Here is a 26,107-nt window from a genome sequence, read left to right on the forward strand (position 1 = left end):
GTGGCCAGCTTGAAAGTATTATAGATAGTTCTTCTGTGACATCTTAACAATTTGTTTTTGCTACTTCTCTTGAATTGTGAAATTCTCATTAAATTGAAAACTTGGTACAAATTCTTTTAATCTTCAAGCATGATTGCAGAGAATATAAAAATTGGGACAAATATTCATGAATTGTGCATGTTTTATTTCCAAGAAATCTAAGAATTACCGATTTTGCTCCAGTTTATTGTTCCTGTTGTGGACTGCGATTTCAGTTTGTTGATGACCAGTGTTATCCAAGGAATACCAAATTTGGTTGAACTAGCAGTTAAGTTTCCTTAACATAATGATTTATTTTTAAGAACCCCAATTTAACTAACTTCAGGAACTGAAATGGCAGGGTCTGAAAATTTTTCTTTCGACTTGCTGGATCAGTAGGACCATGAATTGCCTAAGTCCACATCAGCCAGGGTCTAACAAGCAAATATTTACCTACAGTAGATTACCATAAACGAAAGACAGGAAGAATAAAAATATTAATGCAAACTCAGAATTCAGACAGCTACTTTATTGCTCATTAAATCAGAGAAATATTGTACTAACCATAATATTAAAAATTATCAAATCTCATGATCTTGCGATCTGTTGGTGGATCCTCTTTGAATCTTAATGCCATATAATCAGTCTGTATGCAGTCTGTAGCCCAAAAAGTAACAATTCATTTTGCGTGGAGTCTGTTTCCTCTGATGTTTCACACCCAATTATGGATATTTTTCACATTTTTGTTGAGATATCTAAAATGGTGTGGGAAATGTTGGGGAACTAATTGACAGATTTCTCAACTTCATATGAATTTTGCCTTGGCCCTCAGAGCTTGTCTGTGAAATGCCATGCTTTAACAGAAAGGCAGGCAGGCAGGCAGTAGGCAGATGTCTCATCAGATCAGAAATCAACTAGTTTTGATCCCTCTGATAAGGTGAACAGTTTGATAGCATTCAGCTTTATAAATGCGCAGGGAATCAGAGTCTTGATAATTGAGAGGGTTATATTTATTAACTATCAATAACTTGACTGGTGTAAGTAATATGCCTTTTGCTTGTTTCATGTACTATCGATAGATCATTTATAAAATTGGATGTGCCTTTGAATAAGGTACTTGAACAATTGGCTGCCCCTAGGTATGACATACATGCTAACAAAATATAAATGACCTCTTGTCATCACACTCAACCTATGGCCAAGCCTTTTCCCAGTGATCCTGGAAAGTCCAATGGTGTTTATTTTTATCTTAATTTCCATCCTTTTCAGACATGGGATGCTTAAAGCGCTATGGTGCAATACATCTTGTACAAAACTAATTCCGTTTGGTTGATTCTTGCCTTCTGCATACTTAAATTCATAAAATGTAGAACATGTAGTTATCCGATACTGTTGAGCTTAGTTTTAGCTATGGTTAAAAACAAATGTTTCATTGATGAAGATTAGACTAGTGCTCAGTGGAGTGCATGCTAAATTTGCAGATTTCTGGTCACATTTATCACCATCAGTATTTCACACTTCTGCTTGTATCAGTTCACTTTTATGACTCTTTCTGATGTTTAAGGATTAGAAAGCACATTTCCTTCAATTTTTATGAAGAAATAAGAAAAATTAAAGGTTTGATGGGCTATTGCTGCTTACATATAACTGGTCTGCGGCAACAACAAAAAATAATTGGACTATGCAGCAGTAACAATATGGGCTGCCAGCTTTACGAGATATTCTTGAAAAATCTGGCCTCTCGTTTTCCAATCTTACACAGTATATCTCTACAGTACTGCAGATCTTGATTGATGCCATTTTGTTTTATTGATGAATTTGAATGCTTGGTGTGAACACAAATTATAACAAGGCTGGTGCATCATACAGTGTGTCAAGCTGTATGTTGACTTGCAGTTCCATTTTATATTTTCAAAGAACGACTATGGAGAGTCTTCATATTAGTTGTACTCATATGATGGCAAAGTTCATACACTTGACATTATTTCAGAACTTAAGGATTGACAGTTTTTTTCTTCTTGACAATCTTATTGCTGTTCATTCTGAATGTAGACCTGCCAACCCTTAAAATTTTGCTGTAAGTCTTATAACAGTGACCCGTAAAATACAGACTTAAAGAATAAAAGTACAAATTACAGATGTGTGATTTTTTGCAGTAAAATCCAGATACTTGCTTGACCATGTTTGATTCAGATCTAGGTTTTATATTCGATTCAGTTGAGTTGGTCATGGATCCAGACTAACTTTACTATCGACACTTTAAACTGCATGTATTTTGTGATGCAAAATGTCTGCATGATCAAGCTATTGTTTATTTTCTAAAAATTCCATCTAATAAGTGGTACATATTCAGGACAAAAGGGAGAAAAAACCTCATAAAATGATTTATTAGTAAAGAAGAATTGAAAAGGAATATTCAGATTCTTTGGCAGAAAAATGCAGGAAGGACAGCGACTATGTTTAGAGGACATCATGTGTGGATTTTATTATGTCTTGTGGTGGGGAAGATGATTTTCATCGCCACATCCCACATGAAATTTTAATTTTTTAACGGATTAGGTCAAGCTGAGAGATGACAGCAAGCCATTGAGTTCCATGGGGTTTGGAACTGTAGTTTGTGAAACTATACTGGAGATAATTAGGGTTCCAGTATACTTGAAAAAAAATTTGTTGAACAATGTTTACCATTGCTGCATCAGTCTTGACTCACAGTTATGGACTTTCAAATTCATGTTTGCCAGTTTGACAATAACAGCATATGGTATTTTGTTACACCCTACCAAAAACTGGTCTAATTAATGAAAAAAATGTACAGCCTTATTGAGAAAGTCTTTTATGGGTTGGCAGGTCTGTGAATGGATGGTCATTTCAACATGGGATTTTCACTGAAAGACATAATATCTAACCAGGCCTAATTGAAAATGTGGCCAGTCTGATGTCCGATATAACTGCCACAATGACCATCTTGAAAATCTTACTATTGCTAATCCTCCTGAACAAAAAGTTATTTTGCCATGTAATTTTTACCAGAACACTTAAAAATGGTGTATAGTTGGTCCAGAATGAAAAGAGTGGATCTGATCTCCAATATGACCACACAATGTTGGCTATCTTGAAAATATGATCACTGCTCCTTCTGAATTGATGGTCATATCAAAATGCGTTACTTACTTAAACATTTCTTATGATTGGTCCTGATAGGGTGTTTCATATTCATTATGCCTGCCACAGTTGCCATCTTGAAAATCTTGTTATCGCTATTTGTTCTGATTCAAGGTCATATCAGCAGTTGGTTTTCACTGAAAGACTTACAATGTCTAATTTGTGATACATGACTTTTCCTTTTGTGCATTAACATAATTGTGACGCAATGTATGCTTGATCTGCTTTTGTGTGTTTGTCTGCTTTTATTGGGTGTGCAATAAATTAAAAAAATAATTACAAGCTGGTGATGATAACTGACACTGAACATTTTTTTTGTACGTGTGGGGGGCAAAAAGTATTTTTTAAATTCTTTCTTTTGCAGTCTCTCGATGGACAGAACATATACAATGGGTGCTGCACCTTGCGAATTGACTGGTCCAAGCTCAACAACCTGAATATAAAATACAACAATGACAAGAGCCGAGACTTCACAAATCCCAACTTACCCAGTGGTGATCCAAATATTGACCAAGCAATGCACTTAGGAGGTAAGCTATTGAGGTTTTCTGTCATCTTAGTTGTGTATATTTGTTTCCTGAAGCTTTTGATCCAGATGATAAAACTAAGTTGTAATTGAATCCAATGAGTTAAAAACATAGAGAATTTTATTAAATATAAGTGTTAATAGTAATTTTAGGTTCTATGGTAGTATGCAAATAACAATCCTTTCTGGGATCCTGCTGATGTGTATCAAGTTTGAGTATGTTAGGAGCCTATTTGTATATGAATGAACATTAATACTATTTGTTAAGTTCAGTTTCTGCAAGTTCCAAATGTGGTTTTTATTGCAATCTTTGACTCTTCAGTGATCCTTCACTGTTGTAAACTTGTAGATTTCCCAGCCACCTGTAGACACGCGTACAATGGGCTGCAGCTTTGGGATAGGATCTTGCTTTTGCAAACGCTGGATTACATGGAACAAGTTGTATTAACCTAAAATTGTCATAGCAGATAATGTATTAATAAACTGGCACCTTTTGAAAGGTGTATTGTTCAAGTTGAACTACTAGGCTTGGAGTTGAGGAAAAAGTTTAGGGATAATTATCATGAATGGACATGAACACTTTTTGCAAGTGTAAATTGTTTGTGTGTGTGTGTGTGTGTGTATATATATATATACACACACACACACACACACACAACCTCACTTATTATAGAAAAATTAACCAGACACTACTACTGATCAGATGTGAAGATTACTAATTATTTTTCTTGCTTCCCCTGGAAAGGTGGCCAGGCACCATTGGCCTCCTCTTCATCTCTTAGCCTATTGGATTTCTTCACGGTAGGCAACAACCTTTTGGTTGGCAACAATGGCGATAACAATGATAGAAAGAGAGGTAGCGTAAGCTGTGTTATAGTTCATTAGTTTTTTCCATTGTTGGACAATTCAGTTAATTGATTTTTGTTGAAATGGACTTGAAATTTGTTTAAATTGAATTGTTATATTACAAACAAATACTATAAAACCCTATCATTGTTTCAATGCATAACTTGTATAATTTGGAAGAATTTTGTTTTGTTAAGAGCATTTTGGAGTTCAAGCTAGGCTAGCCTGACATTCCTGAAATAAAGACTTTTTCAGTATTATGAAGTATTTACTGCCTTTTAATATAAAAGATTTGTCTCAGATTTTATGGGTTATGATCTAGGGTAAATATGAATTCAAAATTAAGCCATTTAATTTGTTATTATTTTGGTATATTATTGTTGCTGATCGTGGGTAGGAGGGGTGCAGAAGTAGCTAGATGTGCGAGTGAGCTAGATAGATTATGAAATGCTCAGCTAGCCTGGTTACAGTGTTGATGACTAATATTTAATTTTGTTATTGCTTCAGACTTAACTCACCGGAGATACTGAATTTGGCATCAAGAGTCTTGGCATAAGATTTGGGGAATATGATAGGGTAGATTAGTGTCATGTTAATTTGGTTTTTGTCTCACCTGCAGAGCATTGGTGAAACATAGGGATCACTTTACCAGCAGCATTGTACTATGCGTCAGCATTGAGAGTTTGCATTTCACCCATTTTCTCTGACACGGTTCTTATGCATATGAATGAAACTTGTTGGTTGTGTTTGTCTGGGAGGGTGCTACTTGCCACAGGCAAAGTCTGTTACAATGACCTATTTTCATGCAACAGTCACTACATTAAAGTTTATGCATTCAGCTCAGTTTCTAGGATACTGTTGCATGTACAATCATGAATCTTAAATGGCATCCTCTATGGTTCAATTCCAGGATACCATGTTGGGAAGAAGTAAACTAAAGTGACCAACTTTTAATGTTCCCCTGATAGTGTGATGTTTTTGCATTTATTTCAGTTTCTCTGACACTTTATATGGTATGTACAGCCATGACACCTGATTGGTATAATAGTCTAGAGGGTAGTACTCACTATGGACAGAAGTAGGTCAAAGTTGTATTGATTACCTGCTCAAGTGACTTTGCAAGAGTTTTGGATTATACTACAGCAAAGTAGATAAAACATATCATTCCGCAGAATTATTGTTCAAGAATGGTTTCTATTGTAGTAAATAAAATAAGTTTGGACCACAAACTTGAATAAGCCATATTTTGCTTACAAATTTTTGGAGATGAATGCAGATAATCTTGTTAGCACCTGGAAGCTTCTATGATGCCAAATGCAGTTTTCTCCCCTTTTCCCCTTGTCCTTGCTATCTCCTGTGCTTTCACTGACTGCTTGTAGCTGCCTACCTTTGATGTTTTCCAGTCATACCATCTCCACTGAGAAAAGCATGAGACAAAACTCAATATTTATCAATATATTAATATTATTGTTATTATTTCTGTTAATATTATCATCGTATCTAACTGTTGTGTAATGAAGGTTCACCAGGGGTCATGGTTGCCACAGTGCCAGGGCTGGGACCTACACAACTAACATATGGGCCGACGGGCGTGGGAGGTACGCTGCAGTTATATGGTACAGAGACGACTAACTAATGGAATTATTCTGATCACTCTGTCCATTCTCAGATCTTCTAGTGTTATCATATCTACTGCTTGTGTACCACTGCTTTGTATGTTCAAGCAAATATACTGACTTAAATAGTTTCAGAATGGATTTAACATTAATATATTAAGTTGTCAGTTTTAATTTTCTCAATTTATATAGATTATTCATAACTCATTTCACCAACAGAAATCTTAAATCTACACATGAGAAAATTGATTGGTCAAATTCTTGTCTAGAATTAAGTTCATTTGGTGAAATTCAGACCATAGGATATACTCTCTGTATTTGCCTTTATTATGCAGATTAGACCTTCATTTCTTCTAAATGCCACAGTGCATTAACAGCTTTCATGGAATTGATGGAAAATATGAATTAATGTACACAGTTTATAATGCCTTTGTTTTAAATATGGCCAATTTCTTTCAGAGATAGTCACAACTGAAAAGTGTACTTTTTGCAAAACCATCAAAAAATTTCACATCTCTGAGAGTAAATGAATTTACATTATATTGTTTTCATTGACCCAAACTGTGCATGGAGGTAACTGTTTCTTAATAGAACAATAATATCAATCAGGTACATTTAGTTGTAAGAGCCGTTCCATTTCAACATACATGGTACCCAGGGAAGGTTTCACAATAAAATGATACAAAAATTCTGAATTGCATCTATGGGTGAGTACCCCACTTTAAATGTGCCTTCCCTTGGTCCTGTGTATGTTTTAATGGAAAAGCCTTAATGAAAGTTTTGTTCTTATACCAAGTTTTTATCTTATAGATCTGTGTAAGAACAGAGTATAGTTCTTTGGTACCTATTGATTCTGAGATGTGAAAATAATTAAATAATTTAGCTGGGTGGGTAAAAGATTTAAGTTTGAGAAATGCCCATATATATTCTGTAATCTAATACAATCTCTGAGGCTGTAAATTGTAAGTCTTTAAATTAATTTTCAGCCCATAAAGCCCAGTGGGAATTTCTACTATTTAACATGGGAGTATACCCCTGACCTTCAACAGATAATATTTTGGCCAGCTGGTTGGCCATTGTTAAAACTAAACAAAGATGGGGAAATTCTGGTACACACGCTGTATGTTGGCATGGCTAGACTGTAGTCTGATGTGGCATGTACACTGGGCATTGTGGATAGGTTGATGATGAGCATTACTGTATGTAGTCACTATTCAGAAGAACATTGTTTATTCATTCACTGGCTTTAGTATATTCTCTCTCTCTCTCTCTCTCTATATATATATATATAGATATATATATATATATATATATATATATATATATATATATATATATATACATACATACACACACACACAGACACACACAGTCAAACCTCTCCCTGGCAGTCACTCATGGGAAAAGGCCAACCTGGCTATTATACACATGTGACCTCTAGTTTAAACTTTTATAATTGGTTTGTGAACAAATAAAATGCACCAAAACATCATTCACATTATTATGGCATTATCATCATTGTTTTATATGCTCTGTAAAGAGAAATCATAAAGTACATGTATACATTGTTCTCTTCCAAATTTTTATTCCACACTGATTACCGTATCCTGCTCACTTTAATCCTTGATGTTAATGAAATCATGACAGACTTAAAATCTACACAGATATTAGTTTGTTCACTTGTTGTGAACAATATCTGGATTAGTCATTTGCTTACGTTGCCAAGATAATAATACAGTCTGCTTATGTTTGTGATGAATAGAAACACAAATGTAATCATATTTGGCTATTCTCTGTGACTTAAGAACCAAACCTTCACCTGTCTTTACAGACATATTTTGACTTTTGAATGATGCCTTACCAAATGAAAGGGGATGTAACTTGTATCTCTTCTCAAGGACAAACTCTTTGTAATTCAGAAGCAAATAGATGAAGATATCTAACTATACCCGTCACACTGGCTTAAAACTTGGCTTCCATTTCTGTTGCATTAACATGGTTACTTTTCCCACCATTCAGCAAATATTTGCTTTGACCCACTACCCTAGAAGGTTAATGACCATTACATGACAACATTTATGTAGGAAATTTGCTCGGGTGGAATTGGAATGGCCGTAATGAACACGTAACTGTTGAGTAAAGTGATATTTGTTTTGAATGAAAATAAAAGATACTTAATCATTTGATCTGGAAACATTAACTTGGATTCCTACTCTTTCTGAGGTTAAATATGGTATCTTCTGATCTACCTATCTGTCGCACCGGATGTACATGCCAGGCCAGAAGGATTTCCCCTACTGTGTTTACGCTAAGATGATCTGAAATTGGCCATTGTTAACATTTAATGTTAAGCCTTTGTCCAGACCCCAATAACAAGGCCAAAATGTTCAGAGTTCTTATTAACATACTGAACATGTAGGCACAACTCAAATTTTCTCATTTCTGTTTGGCTAAAAATTGATTTTATTTTGGTTTCATGTATGCCAATTTATTTATGTTGATTTGCATGGCACTTATTTCATTTAAGCTGAGGAATTTTGAGTCAGTATATTTGTTCATTGTTCTTGATCATTCTTATATATATTGAATGCAGGTACAGCTATCTAACTTCCATGATTCAGGGCTCAAATTTAACACTTGCATTTTGCGAGTCAACGGTACAAAATGTGTTGAATTTTTTAAGCTTCTCTTTCAAGTTTTTTATCTTTAAAATGATGTATTGTAAAATCATTAGTAAAACTCCTTTTTGTATGTATTTTAGCAAAAACAGATGCCAAATTTTTACAAACCTAAAACAGCTTGGTTTGGTATTAATTCATTTTCTCTGAGATCAGCTGTTTAAAAAAATAGCCCTTTACTGTAGCCATTACTTTACTGATATCTTTTAAAGGTACAGTAATATCTGCTTTTGCATGCCCTTTCATTTACCCGATATAAAAATATTTTACAAATATTTTTTGACTTTACATTAAATCCGTTCTTATGTCTGATATTAAGATGTTGTCCTTTTATTATTTTTGTGAGTTGGCTGATCTCAGATGTCACATTTTTTTTTCCTGACCACTGTCCAAAATTTAAAAAAGTGATTGTTACTGAAGCAGTAGTTGCTGAGACTGCAAAATGCTTCATCTTTTTATTTCTGATAACTGCTTAGGGTCTTGTGAACTTGGACATGTTTAATTGGACTTGAATAGTATACAGAAACAATTCAGCTGCACATGTAATTTGTTAATGAAAAAAATTACAAGTGAAACTTGAAGAAATTTAGTTTCTTGTTATTCAAAATTTCTTAATTATGGTAAAAGTATTACACTGTAGGTAAAATAACAGGTCAAAGTTATTTTTCACAGTGGAATTTTGTAGTTTAATTTTTTTTCCCTCGCCAAGAAATGTAAGTATTGAAAACTTGATTCTAGCCCTGTGGTCATATCTTCTCAAATCATTTTCATGCTTTTTTGTTACCTTTTCTGCCTTCAGTTCAGAGACTATACCACATGTAGCACGCTCGTCAATTCATCCATTGGATCAGCTCAGAGACTCTTGAAAGTCATTCCCATATTATTGATCATTTTATTACCAGTGGTGTGTGGTAGTGTTGGATATAGTGCAAAATAAGATGGATTCCGCAGTGACACTGAGAATTCTTTTTTTTTTAAGGATACTAGGGTGATTTAAAATTGTCTTAAAAGAGGTCAAAATCACAAGGTAAAATACTAGTTGGGTAATATCCAGTAAAACCTTTAAAATGAATAAATTCATTGAAAAGGCTTGCACCGGGTTTTTGAGCTTGATCAGTTGAAGAGCAATCACTTTTCCATATAAGCTAATGCTTATGTCTAACAGTCTAGCACAAGCTTGTTCCCATGCAGTCTGAAGCAAACAACAGATTGAAAAAGAGTCTGTGTAATTTACTTTTTTTCCACTTTCTACAGAATGATCAGATATATATATATATATATATATATATATATATATATATATATATATATATATATATATATATATATATATGCATGCAGATCTTGTGCATTATTGTGCCATGAAGCTTTGTATGGCCACAAGTACTGCTAGACTGGATAGAAAGCTCCAACTCTGCTTGTTATGCTGCTTTATTAGTCACATGTTCTTGTCTGTCAGTCTTTCTATTACATAGAACATTTTCAGGTCATTGATACTTTGTCTACTGGTCACCAGCTGAAATTCCCAGGGTGACAATAGTGTGGAGGTTGATGTACATTGCTTGGCTTCCGAGTTTCAGTGTTTTGGAAGAATTGGGGCCAAAAGTAATTTGCTTATAACCTGTGACTCTGGTTTATTGGAACATTTGGAAGTAGAGCAGAATCTGCCATGTCATTGTCTATTTATGGGTTGGGGAAGAGGGATAATTTGGAAAACAAGGACTAGGAGCAGGAAGACATAGTTCAGCTCATCCTAATATTATCAACATAATATTTTTACAGTTTGAATTAAACATTAGTAGTGACTTAACTACACAATTCCATGATGGCTGGAAAAATGTATTCTTTCTTGTCATTAAGATCATTACAGACAGATTCATTGATCTGAATATTTGTTTCCAGTTATGAAGGACATCAAACTGCCTAAGAGGCGTATGTATTCTGGTTTCTGTTAGACATTTTTGTATCAGTCTTGAAGAGTAAATTAGGAGACCAGGATAAATTTTTATTTTCCATCAGTTTGTGCAACTTTATAGCTTTATTGAACTTCATTTTATCTTTTTTGTTCTTATTGAGAAAGCATATTTAATCCCCAATGGACAAGGAATTATTTAGCAGCATTGGTAATATTAATTCCTCTTTTACTGATTTAACCTTTATCAAGAAATTTTAAAAAGAACTCAGAATAATGCTGGCAATATTTGGATTAGCTGTGCTACCAATAGGTGTAATGCTTGACACTTAATCTTTATTTTTTGCACCAAATTATACTTGAATTTTACATGACAGTGCACACTACTTGACAGTGCACACTACTGTATCGGTCATCCTGGGGAATTCAAAACTTTTAACTATTTTTTTTCTCTTCAGCCTTGTTCATCTATTTGATCTTTCTATTTCTTTTCCCTCTTTTTAGGCCCAGGCATGGGTGCCGGCCTAGCAGGTGAGTTACCTACCTTGTCTGGTGTGAAAATCTCTCTTGCTCTCTTTTCCTCCTACACTGAAGGCCACTACTGGAGAATGTGATTTTGAGGAATTATATTCTGTTTGCTTTTATATTTCTAAATGCATTGGAATCCTTTCAGTGTTATACATACAGAATATCTCTTGCATTTCTTATTTTTAAATCCATAAGTAGACATTTGCCACCATCACGATTTTGTGGTGAGTCTCTTCCTTTTTATGTGAAAGTCAGAAGTGAAGAAAAACAATACATGGCGGTTGTGGTGGAGGAGATGGGGAGAGCTGTTTGATCGTGGTGGAGATGGGAGGGGGGACTGTTTGTTTGAGGTAAAATATTCAAGTTGTGGCTATACATTCTTAGTCATAGGCACACAGATCTTTCCTGTTCACTTTTTTCTTCTTAGGAACACAAGGCCAAAGCTATAAATCTATGTGCATTACTTTGTTTGTGAGCAGTATAGTTAATGAAGTCCATGTTTTGTGATGTTTTTGAAAATATATGTAGCACTATCTTTTGTACATCTTGATGTTTTCTTTTTTTTCTGTCAGAAATATCTGTATTGTGTGTTTATATTCCTCTTTTGTGTCCTCTTTACTCCCAAATTTTAATATTATTTTGATCAAGGAAGATAATTTATTGTAATCATTTACATTTTTTAGGAATAATATAAGTTTATCTAATGACTGATAAAAGTGTCATAAATTTCTCACCTATTCCATGCACTAAAATGGTGGTGTTTTGATATGAGTTTACACCGTATTATTATCAGTTTTATTTGATCTCAGTTTCAAGCAATCAAAATGTCTAAACTTGTTTAAGAGGTTTATTCATATATTAAATAATTTTCACTTGCATTTGAATTATAATAAAAAATGATCATAGACTGATGAACTTGCAGGATGTTGTTCATCATTCATCTGTCCACTAGCTCAGGTTTATTGTCATTACTCCTCCTAAACGACTTGTTAGATTGCCATGAAACTTTGCAAATACATTCATCCCAGTGTCTAGCTGGTCTTAAATGAAAATGGTGCTGTTCAGACTTCCAGTAAGCCACCATTAAGACCATCTTAAAAATCTTAATTTCTGATTCTCATTAATGAACAGTGATATCAAGATGGATTTGTTTTTAACAATAGGCTTCCTGTGAAGTCTGGTTGGTCCTACGAGAAAATGGCACTGATCTGACTCTAATATGTCTGCCAGTCTTTAAAATCTTCTTGTTACTCCTCCTGTATGATCATTTCAGCATGGGTTTGTCAACAAAAGACTTCTTACGATGTCTAGCTTGTCATAAACAAAATATGCTACCAATGTGATGTCCAATATGGCCACCAAGGGAATCCTCTTGAAATTATTATTATCACTACTACTTGTAAACAGAAGTTTGGTCCTTAATGAAGATGATCTGACATCCAAGTATGAGCATGATGGCAGCCATCTTGAAAATCTTGTTATTGCTACTCCCGTGTTTTCACCAGAAGACTTCATATGATAACTCGTAGGTTCCAAATGAAAATGACACTCTTGTTTCAAAATGGCCACCTCATAAATCATCTTTTAAATCTTACTGACTCTTTGATGACCTAGCATCTGAGATAATCTTGGACTTTTTGAGGGAATGCAGTTAAAATACATTTTCACCATATATTTTAAGGAATTTACATGTATTGGTTTTATTTTTTATTGTATGTGCATGTTATTGAATTAATATTTTTTTACACTTTATATTTTATCTTGTACGTCATGTTTAAATTTTTTTGAAGGTTTTAAGTTTTTGTGCAATTCCTTTTTACATTCTCGAACATTTTTCTTCAGTTCGCACACTATAGCTATTGTTGTGCTGAGCTGCTTTACATCATAGCTACATACATACCTACATTCACTGGTGTGCTCAAGTGCTATAAAACACAGCTACATGCATACATTTACTATTGTACTGAAGTGTCATAAAACTGCTACATACACAAGTCATTATTGTGCTGAGGTACCATAAAACACTATTTCATACATACATTCACTATATTGAAATGTCATAAATCACTACTGCTTACATTTACTATTGTACTGAAATAAATCACTGCTACATAGATATATTTACTATTGTACTGAAGTGCCATAAAACATTGCCACATACATATTGATACATTTGCTGCTAAATACATAATATTCACTATTGTAATAAAGTGCATAAGCAGCTACATGCATAATTAATTAATATGCTGAGGTGCCATAAAAAACTGCTACATACATTCACTATTGCACTGAGGTGCCTTAAAACACTGCTACATACATTCACAATTGTACTGAGGTGCCTTAAAACACTGCTACATACATTCACTATTGTACTGAGGTGCCTTAAAACACTGCTACATACATTCACAATTGTACTGAGGTGCCTTAAAACACTGCTACATACATTCACAATTGTACTGAGGTGCCATAAAACACTGCTACATACATTCACTATTGTACTGAGGTGCCTTAAAACACTGCTACATACATTCACTATTGCACTGAGGTGCCTTAAAACACTGCTACATGCCTTAAAACACTGCTACATACATTAACAATTGTACTGAGGTGCCTTAAAACACTGCTACATACATTCACAACTGTACTGAGGTGCCATAAAACACTGCTACATACATTCACTATTGTGCTGAAGTGCCATAAAACACTGCTACATACATTCACTATTGTACTGAGGTGCCATAAAACACTGCTACATACATTCACAATTGTACTGAGGTGCCTTAAAACACTGCTACATACATTCACTATTGTGCTGAGGTGCCTTAAAACACTGCTACATACATTCACTATTGCACTGAGGTGCCGTAAAACACTGCTACATACATTCACTGTTATACCGAGGTGCCTTAAAACACTGCTACATACATTCACTATTGTACTGAGGTGCCATAAAACACATCTACATACATTCCCTATTGTACTGAGGTGCCATAAATCACTGCTACATGCATTCACTATTGCATTGAGGTGCCTTAAAACACTGCTACATACATTCACTATTGTACTGAGGTGCCTTAAAACACTGCTACATACATTCACTATTGCACTGAGGTGCCTTAAAACACTGCTACATACATTCACAATTGTGCTGAGGTGCCTTAAAACACTGCTACATACATTCACTGTTGTACTGAGGTGCCTTAAAACACTGCTACATACATTCACTGCTGTACTGAGGTACCTTAAAACACTGCTACATACATTCACCATTGCACTGAGGTGCCTTAAAACACTGCTACATACATTCACTATTGTACTGAGGTGCCTTAAAACACTGCTACATACATTCACTATTGTACTGAGGTGCCAAAAAACTGCTGTATACATACATTTGCTATTGTTCTAAGATTCCATAAAACACTCCTACATACATTCACTATTGTACTGAGGTGCCAGAAAAACTGCTATATACATAAATTTGCTATTTGACTGAGGTGCCATAAAATGCTGTAAACATACATTTGTTGTTGTACTATTTGCTATTGTACTGAGGTGCCATAAAATGCTATTACTACAACTTTAAGTCTTGTTAATGCTAGTTTACCTGAATTGGATGGTCATATTAACATGTTTTGATCAAAGGACATTTTATATCATGTTGGTCCTAGATTAATTTGCTGATGATTATTGAATCCAATATGGCCACACCAACTGCCATCTTTAAACAATTATCACTCAAGAAATAGTCATACCTTGGTTTCTTGGAAATTCTTGTTTATATTTTGAAGGAAAGGGGACTTGTTATAAACAAATGCATGTTTCACAAAATTGTATTGTTTAGAATTTTTGTACGATAATTGTGTATTCAGCTGAATGCTATGGTGGCAGAATGTAAACATCTCTAAATTCAGTTTCCAATTGAATTTTATGTTGACTTTGTATAATACAATTGTTTTCAATGCTGTTACAGGTCAGATGCCTATGCAGGGTTTCGGCCTTGCAAATCCTGCTGCTGTAAATGCTGCAGCAAGGCTGGGTCTCTCTGGGTTGTCTGGCTCCACTGGGAGTGGTGTACTTCTTGTGTCCAACTTGGATGAACAGGTGAGATAGCTGACCATATTGTCATATGCCACATCAACATTTTGTTTCTAACTTTGTGTAATACCAGATTAATAATGGTCTTTCAAGAGATCCATCTCTCCCTAGCTGCAGGCAAATATGATCTTGTACATTTCCCTTTGTATTGAATTCCACAGTGAGTATATAGTCTGTATTAGCAATTATGGGAATAATTTTCCAGCCAAAGGATTCTTGAATTTAGAATTCCATTTCAGCCATGTAAGAGTATGGTTCAATATTTAATTAGTGCCAATATGTATTAGTGCCAGCAGCCTAAGGGGGACCTGTTTGCAATATCACACTACCTAAAGGTTCCTACATGTTTGCAGTGGAAGTGGAGCATTATTTAATTAATATAAATGCATGGTGAATGGAATTGATGGTCATATCAACAGGGGATATCAAATGGGTTTTCACTAAAAGATTTACTGTGAAATCTAGTTACTTCTTACTGAAAATGAATCTGATCTGAAATCAACTATGGCTGCCATAGTGGCCATCTTGAACAACTTGTTATTGCTATTCCTGTTGAATGGATGTTTATATGAACATGGGGTTTTCACAAATTGAAAATGGTGACAATCTGATGACCAATATCACTACCACAATGGCCATTTTGAAAATCTTATCACCACTGGAGGACCAGAATAAAAGCAATATTTTCATGGGGTTTTTACCAGGAGACTTCTTGTTGTCTAGTTGGTCATAAGGGGAGATGGTGCCATACTGATGTAAAACATCACCACCACAGTGGCCTTCTTGAAAATATTGTTATTTCTGCTTCATCTGATGGTTGTATCAAAATGGAGTTTCTATTAAACTTCTTTTGATGTCTAGTTGGTCCTAAATGATATGGTGCCATTCGGACACTCAGTATGCCTCCACATTGGTCCTCTTGAAAATATGGTTATTGCTATTTCTCATGAAAGAATGGTCACATAAGTATTAGGTTTTCACTGAAAGACGACTTACATCAGGTTGTTTGTAGATAAAATTGGGGTTGATCTGACTTGTAATATGGTTGTAACAATGGTCAACCTGAAATTTTGTTATTACTACTTCTCCTAGATGGTTGGTCATATCAATATTTTGCTTCCACCAGAAGACTTCTTGTTATGTCTTGTTGGTACTAAATAGAAATTGTGCAAAGTCTGATATCCAATATGGCCACCATAATACCCATCTTTAAAATCTTATTGTTAGTACTGCAAAATGGAAAGTCATTTCATCATGAGATTTCAGCCAACAAATTCGTTAATGATGTCTTCTTGGGCCTAAATAAAACTGATGCTTGTCTGCAGTTAAAAGGAATAAATGGTATTATCTTGAATTCCTGGAAATTCCTTCAAGCCAGTAGAGTGTCTATCCATTTGAGGGACACTTGATTGCATATATATCCTAAAACACGTCTTTTTTTTCTCGTGTTTGACATGAATCATTTTGAAGTTTATGCAATTCGTTTTCTCATATGCACACTTTGCCCCATTAATCTAAAGATTAATTTCACCATCCGAGAGAAATTGCAATTTTTTTTATAAACCTACTCCAAAGAAACTACTTGGAAGATTGACAGGAAACATTACACACACATACGTAGTTGGTCATTAATGAAAAAAGTGATATGTGGAAAGTCATATGGCTATTACAGTGGCTATATTGAAAATCTTGTTATCACTGTTACTGCTCAATGCACGATCATATCATCTTGGAGTTTTCACTGGATTTTTTGTTTTTTTTGTTGGACCTTAATGAAAATGCTGCCAATATGACACCCACTATGTCTGCAACAGCAGCTAATTTAAAAACCTTTTTAATAAAGTTTCCAGCTATTAAGAAAAACAGTTATAAAATGCTGAATGTAATTAATTATTATCAGTACTGTGGATTCAGTATGATGGATCACAAATTTTGTGTTTAAGCACTTTGTTACAGTGAAAACAGATATTGAATGATTGGTATAATGCTAACATTGTTTTGTTTTTTTTATAGTCATACATTCAGAATGTACTCTTCCCAACACCATATTGTTTTTATATATGTACATACTGAATGCTGTACATTTCCCAATACCATATTGTTGGCAAGACAGTACACATATTTCTATACAACAAAAGATGAATACTTATGAAATTTCGTAGACCTATGTCTGGAAAAGAAGAGAAGATGCTTAGATACAATCTCTTTCAAAACTATTTTAAATTTCCATAGCTGCCAGTGTTAATCAGTTGTTCCATGCATATAGTAGGGCTGTCTAACATTGATATGGGAGAGATGGAATTCTTTAGACCTTGTATAGCAGATCCTAGTCCAAGTTTCCTCTGACCCTTACCACTCATTTTTGATATTCTGACATTTATGTTGTGGTGTTGCGTCAGAGTCCATTACCTATCAAAAAGTTAGAATTCGCTGACACCATTTGGTGTCGGCATGGGGTAGCCACTTGCTAGCCATCCCAGCAAACCTTTCATCAAGATATACCTGCATGAAATCGATAGGAATATGATTTATTTTCTAAAAAAATCATGAGCATAGCATTTGTCATGTCTTTAATCCACTGACAGGCGAGATGAAAGGACGTCATTGCTTAAATTTGACCTGGATCTGGCCATCTACATCCCGAGTCACATGACTATACAAATCTCGCAATCTACATGTTAATGGCATTGGAGGCCATATAGTAACGTGATATCGACAATATTAAAATTTCCCAAGTTGTATATAGAATTTGGACATATTATGTAGAAGTCACTTAATGTTTGTAAATATAATGCACACTTAATTCTCAACATATTTATTCTGAGAACAATGACCAGAAACATGTCAGTATCGCAGCAGGGTGGAGAAAACCATTTTCAAGAAGTAGCGAGCACGTGTCAGTGATGTGTTTGTTGGTGTCATGTCACTACCACATTGACATGTGCTCTCAGCATAGTGAATCTGGTTTTCTTCAAATTGCTGCAACATTTACAGATTTTGGATTGTTTTCAAAATAAATATTTTGAGAAGTTTATGGGTTTTTTTTCTTCATTTTTCTATAAATATTACAAGACTTTCATTTATATGTTCAATTAGTTTTCCTATAGTAACATTAGAAATAGTGTGTTGTTGATATCACATGACTGTATGACCTCTGATGTCATTGACATGTAGGTTGTGAGAGTTGTGTAGTCATGTGACTAGGAATGCAGATGGCCAGATCCAGGTAAAATTTCAGCAACAGTGTATTTTCTTCTCATCTGTCAGCATATTAAAGACATAACAAATGCTATGATCAACATTTCTGAGAAAATAAATCATATTCCTATCAATTTCATGCCGGTATATTTTGATGAAAGGTCATTCATGTTTGCTGGGCTGGCTAGTAAGCGGCTACCCCATGCTAACACCAAATGGTGTTGGTGAATTCCAACTTTTCGATAGGGAATGGACTCTGACCTTACACCCTAGCATAAATATCCGAATATTAAAAATGGGGTGACAAGGGTCAGAGGAAACTCAGATTAAGCAGATCCCATTACATGCCACCATCAGCATGGACAGTATAAACCTCTCTCTTAATATATGCCTACCTGTTATAGCTAGATTTCAGAGAGCTATTGTACACATCAATACAAAGCAAAGCATATTGAGACCATTAATTAGTGGTAAAAGTGCAGCTTTCAGTGTGGTTCTATACTGTTCCCTATGGTGTGACTATTAGTGGGCTGTGTATGGTTTTTCTGTTGCGTATCTCAAAGTAGCTTCTCTCTTTCCACTGCTGCCACTGAAACTGCTGTAGTTATCATTATTGCCAAAATTCATATTTCTCTGCTTTTCAGCTACACTCCTCGAATATAAGACTGATTATCTCAAGGTTCTTGTCTTTAAGTCTTGTCACATCCCATTTATTAATTTTAGCCCATTCCACCTCAAAACCCTTGTTGAACTAATAATTTTACCTCACATCTGAGATAGGAAATTGATTAGTTCAGTACAAATTGTTGTAAGCAGAGAAGATCCACACTCTTAAGAGGAGACCAATGAGATTATATTAAGCAGAATGCATGTACTACATACAGATGGACGAGAAGCTACTTTTTTTTTAAAAGACACCCAACAGATATTTGGTGGTATCGCAAATAATTTGTTGGGCTTCAGTGTTAACTTGGTAACACCATTTTAAAATTGATTTTAAGTCTCATGTATATTGTAATATGTTTAGTCACATTAAATTGACCACCTTATTTCTGCTTTTTCCAGCTAATTAAGGCCCAAACTGAAGAAAGGAAGATTTAACTTTGGCCAGACATAATATCAATCAGTAACATTAAAAAATATTTTGACATTATTTTGCTACTGGCAAAACTAAAAAACTAAATTTGGTCAAAATTGAACCATGAAGGCTGGGGTAAAGATGGCTAGAAAGGTTGAAAAGTTGAGAAAATCTTTCATGTGTAGGAAAAATACAAAAAAGATAAACTTTGTTGCCAGATTGAATCAGACCATTGTGAAATATGATGTTATTTTAGTTCATCATAATTGTAAAATTTATATAGTAACAGTAAAAAATAAACATTGATTTTTTGCTTGTTCTATATAAGTATTTTTTCTTATTTTACTTGCAGTTTGAGTAAATGATGCATATTTAAACAGGGTTGAGTTTCATTTTAAATAGGTTGCTATATTTTGAAACTTTATTGAAAATAGATTTTGTCACTAAATTATGGGGATACCAGTCATTTATGCTTGAAAGGGAATCAACTATTTATAAGGAGAATTTACATTCCAAAAAATGAAGTGTAAAGGATAAAAAATAATTTTCAGAGATTTATCTCTGCATGTATAGGTTGAGATTCTTAAAGTTCATAATGTTGTGTTGCAGCAAACTTAATTCCATCGCAGCTAGCACAACACTAACTTGTCAGGCACCTACATACTAGGGGCATGCTGTGGCTTCAGAATCTAATACTTACATAGTGCTTTATTTGGAATTGTTTATGCTAATCTTGACTTTGGCAGTAATAGTTTAATATGCATGACAAGTTTATTGGGCATGTTGTTGATTTTACTCAGTAATTATGAAATCCTTCTACTTGCTACTAATTTTTATGATGGCATTATTGCCATGTGTAGTTTTGTTTGCACGATTTATGTAGCCAGTATCATTAACCAGAGATCAAGGTGTTTCATTCGGACTTGGAAGGTACACCTCTGCTTTGTGTCCATATATGTGCAGACAAAATTTAATACCAATAAAGGCAGATTGGTCATCAGTTGTGTAGACTGGTCATGGTCCATGCTTGGCATCATCTCATCTTTATATATGTGACCAAATGTCTTAATTATGTTCAGTCCTAGGCTTTGTGGTTAAAAAAATAAAATATAATTGATGAATGTTGATTAAATGGAAACAAATATGCAAGGAATTAAATAATATGATATGCCAACAGCTGTATACAGTAAATGGCATATTGTATTATTCAGCTGCTTTAATAAATTTCATAATTAACAGATGTTATTTGTTACAGAGCTTGATAAACTGCATCATGGTTTGTACAACCTTGAAAAAAATTTGGGACTGACAAATTACCTTGAAAACAAATAAAATTTAAAATACCATTTGGTTTTATCTTTGAATAGTCCTTTGATGATCTTTGAATTTATCTGAGGGAATACAAACATTAAAACTAAATAAAAATGGATCACTTTTTAAAAATTCAAGTTATTTTTTAATACATATTTTTCCCAAAACTAATGAATGTATAAAATTAGGTATAATTAGGTGATCAAATGACTGAAGACACTAGTTGTTACCATATGGAGTGGTGTCCCTTTGCTGCAGTGATGTGCTAATCACATTTGGAAATGGACGACTCATTTATTAACAGACTTGATCTAACTAGGAATGAGCTGTGGTTACATTTCAAAATGAGTGACCAACTTTCCATAAGAAAAAAGTATTCATTGAAAACTTGAAATGTCTTAAGGGGCAAAAAATAAAATAAGACCAGGACTGTATGAACAATGGGCATTACTCAAAAGCCTGAAGCATTGCTACATATGTTATTTTGCATGATTGTTGCTTACAGGATTTAATGACAACAACATTATTAGTACATTATGGGGGTAAATAAGGAGTACCCTAAGCATGTGCAAATACTTCAATTGAAACTTTATCCAAGATTACTTTGGGAACAAAATTCTAACTGAGACTCAGCCTCTGAAAATTTTACAGGCCACAACAAGAATGAACTCGAGGCAGTGACATGATCTTTGAAAAATTAATTCTGTTGTGGTGTAAGGCTGACAGATCATGGAAAAAGTGTGAAGAATGCTTCATATTTCAGAGATTTGAGTCTGAAGTTTGCAGCTGATGACTTTTATGATTATTGGGTTAGGATGTATCATCTAAACTGAATTTCATGGGCATAAATTCTCAGTCAGTGTATGTTTCATGTACAAGATTTCGCTTATGTAGTAAATGCGTCTATTTGTATGTACAGATATGATCAATATACTGTTTTTAATAATTTATGAACTTAATGCACTTTGTTTCCTACAGATAACACATGCTTTTTTACAGACTGAAGGAACATTTTCATCTTACTGATTTTTCCCATGTTTTTTTTCTTTTTTTCCCGTCCCTGATTTCCGTATGCTGGTGTCTTCCATGTGGACTCTTCTCTTCGCTCGTTTGGACACTGACCTCCTGACTTCATCCGTCCTTTCTTCTATCATTCCTCTGGCTCTGTCTGACTTGAAATAGAAGGTCACCCCCGATGCTCTCTTTACCCTCTTTGGTATGTTTTAAGCACTTCTTGTTTTTTCATTTTCTACTCAAAGGCATAGAAAAACTACAGATGCTAAGGCTTTATTTAAGTAAAGATTTAAAAAATAATAATGGGTAGACTGTTGCCATAACTTGGCTACATTTGTCATTAATTGAAAGACTATATCATATTTCTAGTAATTCCCTTACATACAATTATTTATTTGTTTTCAGTACTATTCTGATACACAATTTAGTCCAATATAACATATTGTCTTCATAAATGTTGGTTAAAACTATTTGACAAGTTTTGGTTAATGGATTTATCAGAAGATCCTACCATAGATTGATTTTGTCAAATAGAAAAGCTGCTGTGTTTGTACCTGGAAGAGTTAAGCTAATCATCCCCTCAGAGCTAATGAGAACATTTTTCTTTGTTCTGATGTATGTATTTTTCTAGGCCTTTGTATAGTAATCTAATGGTGAACTATGATTCATGCACACACTATTTCTGAGCCCTTAAAAGTAATGCAAGGCTATTATTTGATTATGTGTATAACTAACTGTAAGATGTGGTGTAGAGCTATCATTGAGCCTGTTGATTTTGTGGTATCTTTTAACAGCAATTCTCTTGCACAAATTACTGCGGCTTGTATAGTAATTCAGCTGCCTTTTCTTTTTATCACATTACAACTGTAAAGAAACCAATGCATAATGTACAAAATAGCTTTTCAAATTTCTTATTTATGCCATATAACTGCAAGATTATTTAATTATCCTTTTTCCTATGCATATGCTTTTTTGTTTGAGTAGGCATCAAGTTTGAAAAAAATCTCATTTCTTAAAGGTTGATTGTCAAGTATAAACAGTAGCTAAGAGGATGGTAAAACTGCCCAAACATTAAGATGTAAGAAGTAAAATTGCAGCAATGAAATGTTTTTGTTTAATGTTGTTTGTGTCTCACTGTTTGATAAGTATATTGTTGTGCATGATATGTAAAACTTGATTTCAACAGATTTGAATGACTCTGAGATGTGCTACAATTAGTTTTCAAACCATTTACCTAATTGTACCAGAAAACTTTTGAAAAGGATTAAAAGTGTGATAATGTAACTTGATGCAATGTACTATGTTAGAGTTTACTTTATCTACAAATATAGGAGTCCTGTTTTCAGTTGATAAAGAAGACCTTTTATCTACAAATATAGGAGTCCTGTTTTCAGTTGATAAAGAAGACCTTTCTTCTGAACTTTAGAGATTTTGATTTGGCCTTTCATTTACCATGAACTTCATTTGTATATACAAATCAGACTTGATTGGTTATGCATTCATGTACAAAGAAAAGAAGTGTAATAATTGAAACACTCTCCAACATGTCTGCATGATATAAAAAATTATGTTGCCGGTGTTGTAATACAGATCTGGCCTCTGTGTGTGTGTGTTTATGATAGAGAGATTTGAGATGTCCTGCATAGATCAAGTGCTATATGTTTAATCACTTTATCGATTCCTTGAATAGGTGTATATGGGGATGTACATCGTGTGAAGATATTGTTCAACAAGAAGGATAATGCTCTGATTCAGATGGCAGAGCCACACCAAGCTCAACTAGGTAAGCTGTACATGTCTGCAGAAACCAAATGATTTTTCCCCAAAATTTACAGGGGTATTGAGAAGCAGTTTAAATTATTGAAATCAGTCTTTTTCCGAGAATTATGACTATTTAGGTGAGAAACTTAATACCCATTTATTGGTTTTTAGAGAAGAGAGTATGAAATACTGGTAACTAATTTATTTAATTATTTTGTATGGTTTTGCAGTAAAGGATGTTTTTATTAATGGCTTAATTCTTGTAGGTCTCTAAATGTATGGTTTGTAGCATATATAAAACCACATAAATTGGAACTGTCCCATGAATACAAGTTAACTTGCAGTATACTATTTTCTTGGTACTTGTATCAGTATTTTCCATTTTGTAGAATTTATGCAATATATCCATTGTTCTAGTCAGCAGCAACACCATTGGCATTAGCAGATGTGCACCTTTTATGTGATTAATACATGTGCAGACAAGTGTTTCTGTCTCATCACATTTCTTGTTGCAAAAGATGAGATTTTCATGTTTTATATTTCTCTTGTGATGTTAGTCAATCTCTGACTAATATTTCAAAAATAAAATTTTATTCTCAATGATTTTACTTGAAGTGCCTAAAAGAACACATTATTTCTTTTTAGCTATTGCTCATCTTGACAAGGTCAGAGTTTGGGGGAAGCAGATTCGTGTTACACAGTCCAAGCATGCACTGGTACAGATGCCCAAGGAGGGACAACCAGTAAGTTGGTGAAATAAGCATCAGGGAAAACAGGAAATTCAATTCTTTCAAGGTCATAATGCTATAAAGTTGCTTGCCATATTTGGTTATAATGCAGACCTGCCAACCCTTGTGATTTTGCCGTAAGTCTTATGAAAGTACCCTTAAAGATGGACTTAAGCGTACAAGCAAAAACTACGAAAAAATGATCATTGCCAAAAAAGTCCGGATAATTGGTTCATTAGTGTTTTATTTGGAGCCGGGATTCATATTAGAATTAGTGAAATTATTTAGGGAACCAGACTAGCTTTACAGCAGCACCCCAGATGCTTTAAACTGCACCTATTTGTTCATGCGAAGCTTCTGCATGATCAAACTGTTGATTATAGATTATTTTTTTTAAATAGCATCCTGAAAGTGTTGCATGTTTAAGATGAAAGGGAAAATAAGCCTCTAGAAAAATAATATTAATCAGTAGAGAAGAATGAAAAAGAATATTCAGATTAGTGTGAATAAAAGATGGAAAGGACACAACTACATTTATTGGATATCACATGCTAATTTGAGTTCGTCTCGTGGCAGGAGATATGATTGCTGTCATCATTTGAAATGGAAAAAGAATTTCCAAGAATTATGTGAAGTTGAGATAGCATCAAACCATTGAGTTTAATATGGTTTGGAACTAAAGTTTGTGCAACTGTACTGGTGGTAAATAAAGTCTATGCGAACTTTACAAACTTTTTAGTTGAACATAATGTTATTGTCGCTGCATCAAACCTTTAGTTGTTTTACAATAGCAGTTATTGATATTTTGTTACACCTTACTGAAAACTGGTAAATCTTAAGGAAAAAAATCAGCTGCCTTACTGAGATGGACTCGTCAGGGTTGGCAGGTCTGAAAATGCAACAATTCCCAGCAAAGTTGTCTTGTGGAAACCAAATTGTTCATGGACTGATGGCTGTAATTACAACAATGATGTCCTATCAGTTTTCATCATGCTTTCAAAAATGTGAACATTTTGAAATTTAAATTCTATAATGTCTTGGTGGTGTTGTTAATTTGAGATCCAGCTGTTTTATGATAATGTGGACAGCTGTTGATTTTGAAAGGAGTACATCTAACAAGTCCCTATATGATTTTCATAATATTATATATTCAAGTGGAAAAACTAGCAACAGATTTTATTCTCAAGTGATTTCACATTGAATAATTTCAGTTGTCATTTGAAGTGATATATGTATTTTCAGGATGCAGGGTTGACCAAAGACTTCACCACATCCCCACTGCATAGATTCAAGAGACCAGGATCTAAAAACTGTCAGAACATCTATCCACCCTCAGCTGTCTTGCATCTCTCCAACATTCCGTCAGTATCTTTAACTTTACTCCAGACATCTTAATCTGACTTGATATCTTTTATAATATAAATCCAGCTGTTCCAACATTGCATAATGCACAAAGAATAAAGACTGTGGTATGCTGGTGCATTATGCAATGCCAAATCTGGATCTATAATTTGGTGTGAAATATGCATGGATAAATACATTAAAATAAGAAATAGAGGAAGGGTTACTTACATGTGAACATATTGAATGTTAAGTTAATATAGTGTCATTGAATTTTAAAAGGTGTTAGAAAGGT

The 26,107-nt window shown here is 34.1% G+C and overlaps 2 protein-coding genes across 17 annotated transcripts in view; both read left to right on the forward strand.

Annotated features, from left to right (window-relative positions):
• LOC149807017 (polypyrimidine tract-binding protein 1-like) overlaps window positions 1–26,107 on the forward strand; it is a 204,118-nt gene that overhangs the window by 171,270 nt on the left and 6,741 nt on the right. For 8 of the 16 annotated variants that reach the window (XM_089960769.1, XM_089960706.1, XM_089960701.1 and 5 more), the window contains 8 exons: window positions 3,545–3,710; window positions 4,452–4,562; window positions 11,263–11,289; window positions 15,257–15,387; window positions 22,151–22,184; window positions 23,673–23,765; window positions 24,389–24,486; window positions 25,714–25,832. In XM_089960769.1, the coding sequence (XP_089816895.1) occupies window positions 3,545–3,710; window positions 4,452–4,562; window positions 11,263–11,289; window positions 15,257–15,387; window positions 22,151–22,184; window positions 23,673–23,765; window positions 24,389–24,486; window positions 25,714–25,832 (779 nt within the window). Of the gene's footprint in view, window positions 1–3,544; window positions 3,711–4,451; window positions 4,563–6,072; window positions 6,169–11,262; window positions 11,290–15,256; window positions 15,388–22,150; window positions 22,185–23,672; window positions 23,766–24,388; window positions 24,487–25,713; window positions 25,833–26,107 lie in introns of all 16 variants that reach the window. The other 8 variants (XM_089960721.1, XM_089960733.1, XM_089960715.1 and 5 more) reach the window with 7 other exon arrangements.
• Window positions 11,296–15,247, forward strand: LOC149807020 (uncharacterized). The gene is made up of 2 exons (XM_089960813.1): window positions 11,296–13,831; window positions 13,894–15,247. Exons 1-2 carry the CDS (start codon window positions 13,530–13,532, stop codon window positions 14,690–14,692), a joined length of 1,101 nt encoding a protein of 366 aa, XP_089816939.1. The 5' UTR covers window positions 11,296–13,529; the 3' UTR covers window positions 14,693–15,247.

The sequence above is a fragment of the Sinohyriopsis cumingii genome, chromosome 1, assembly GCF_028554795.1.
Source record: "Sinohyriopsis cumingii isolate HCF-2022 chromosome 1, ASM2855479v2, whole genome shotgun sequence".
Taxonomy (NCBI): Eukaryota; Metazoa; Mollusca; class Bivalvia; order Unionida; family Unionidae; genus Sinohyriopsis; species Sinohyriopsis cumingii.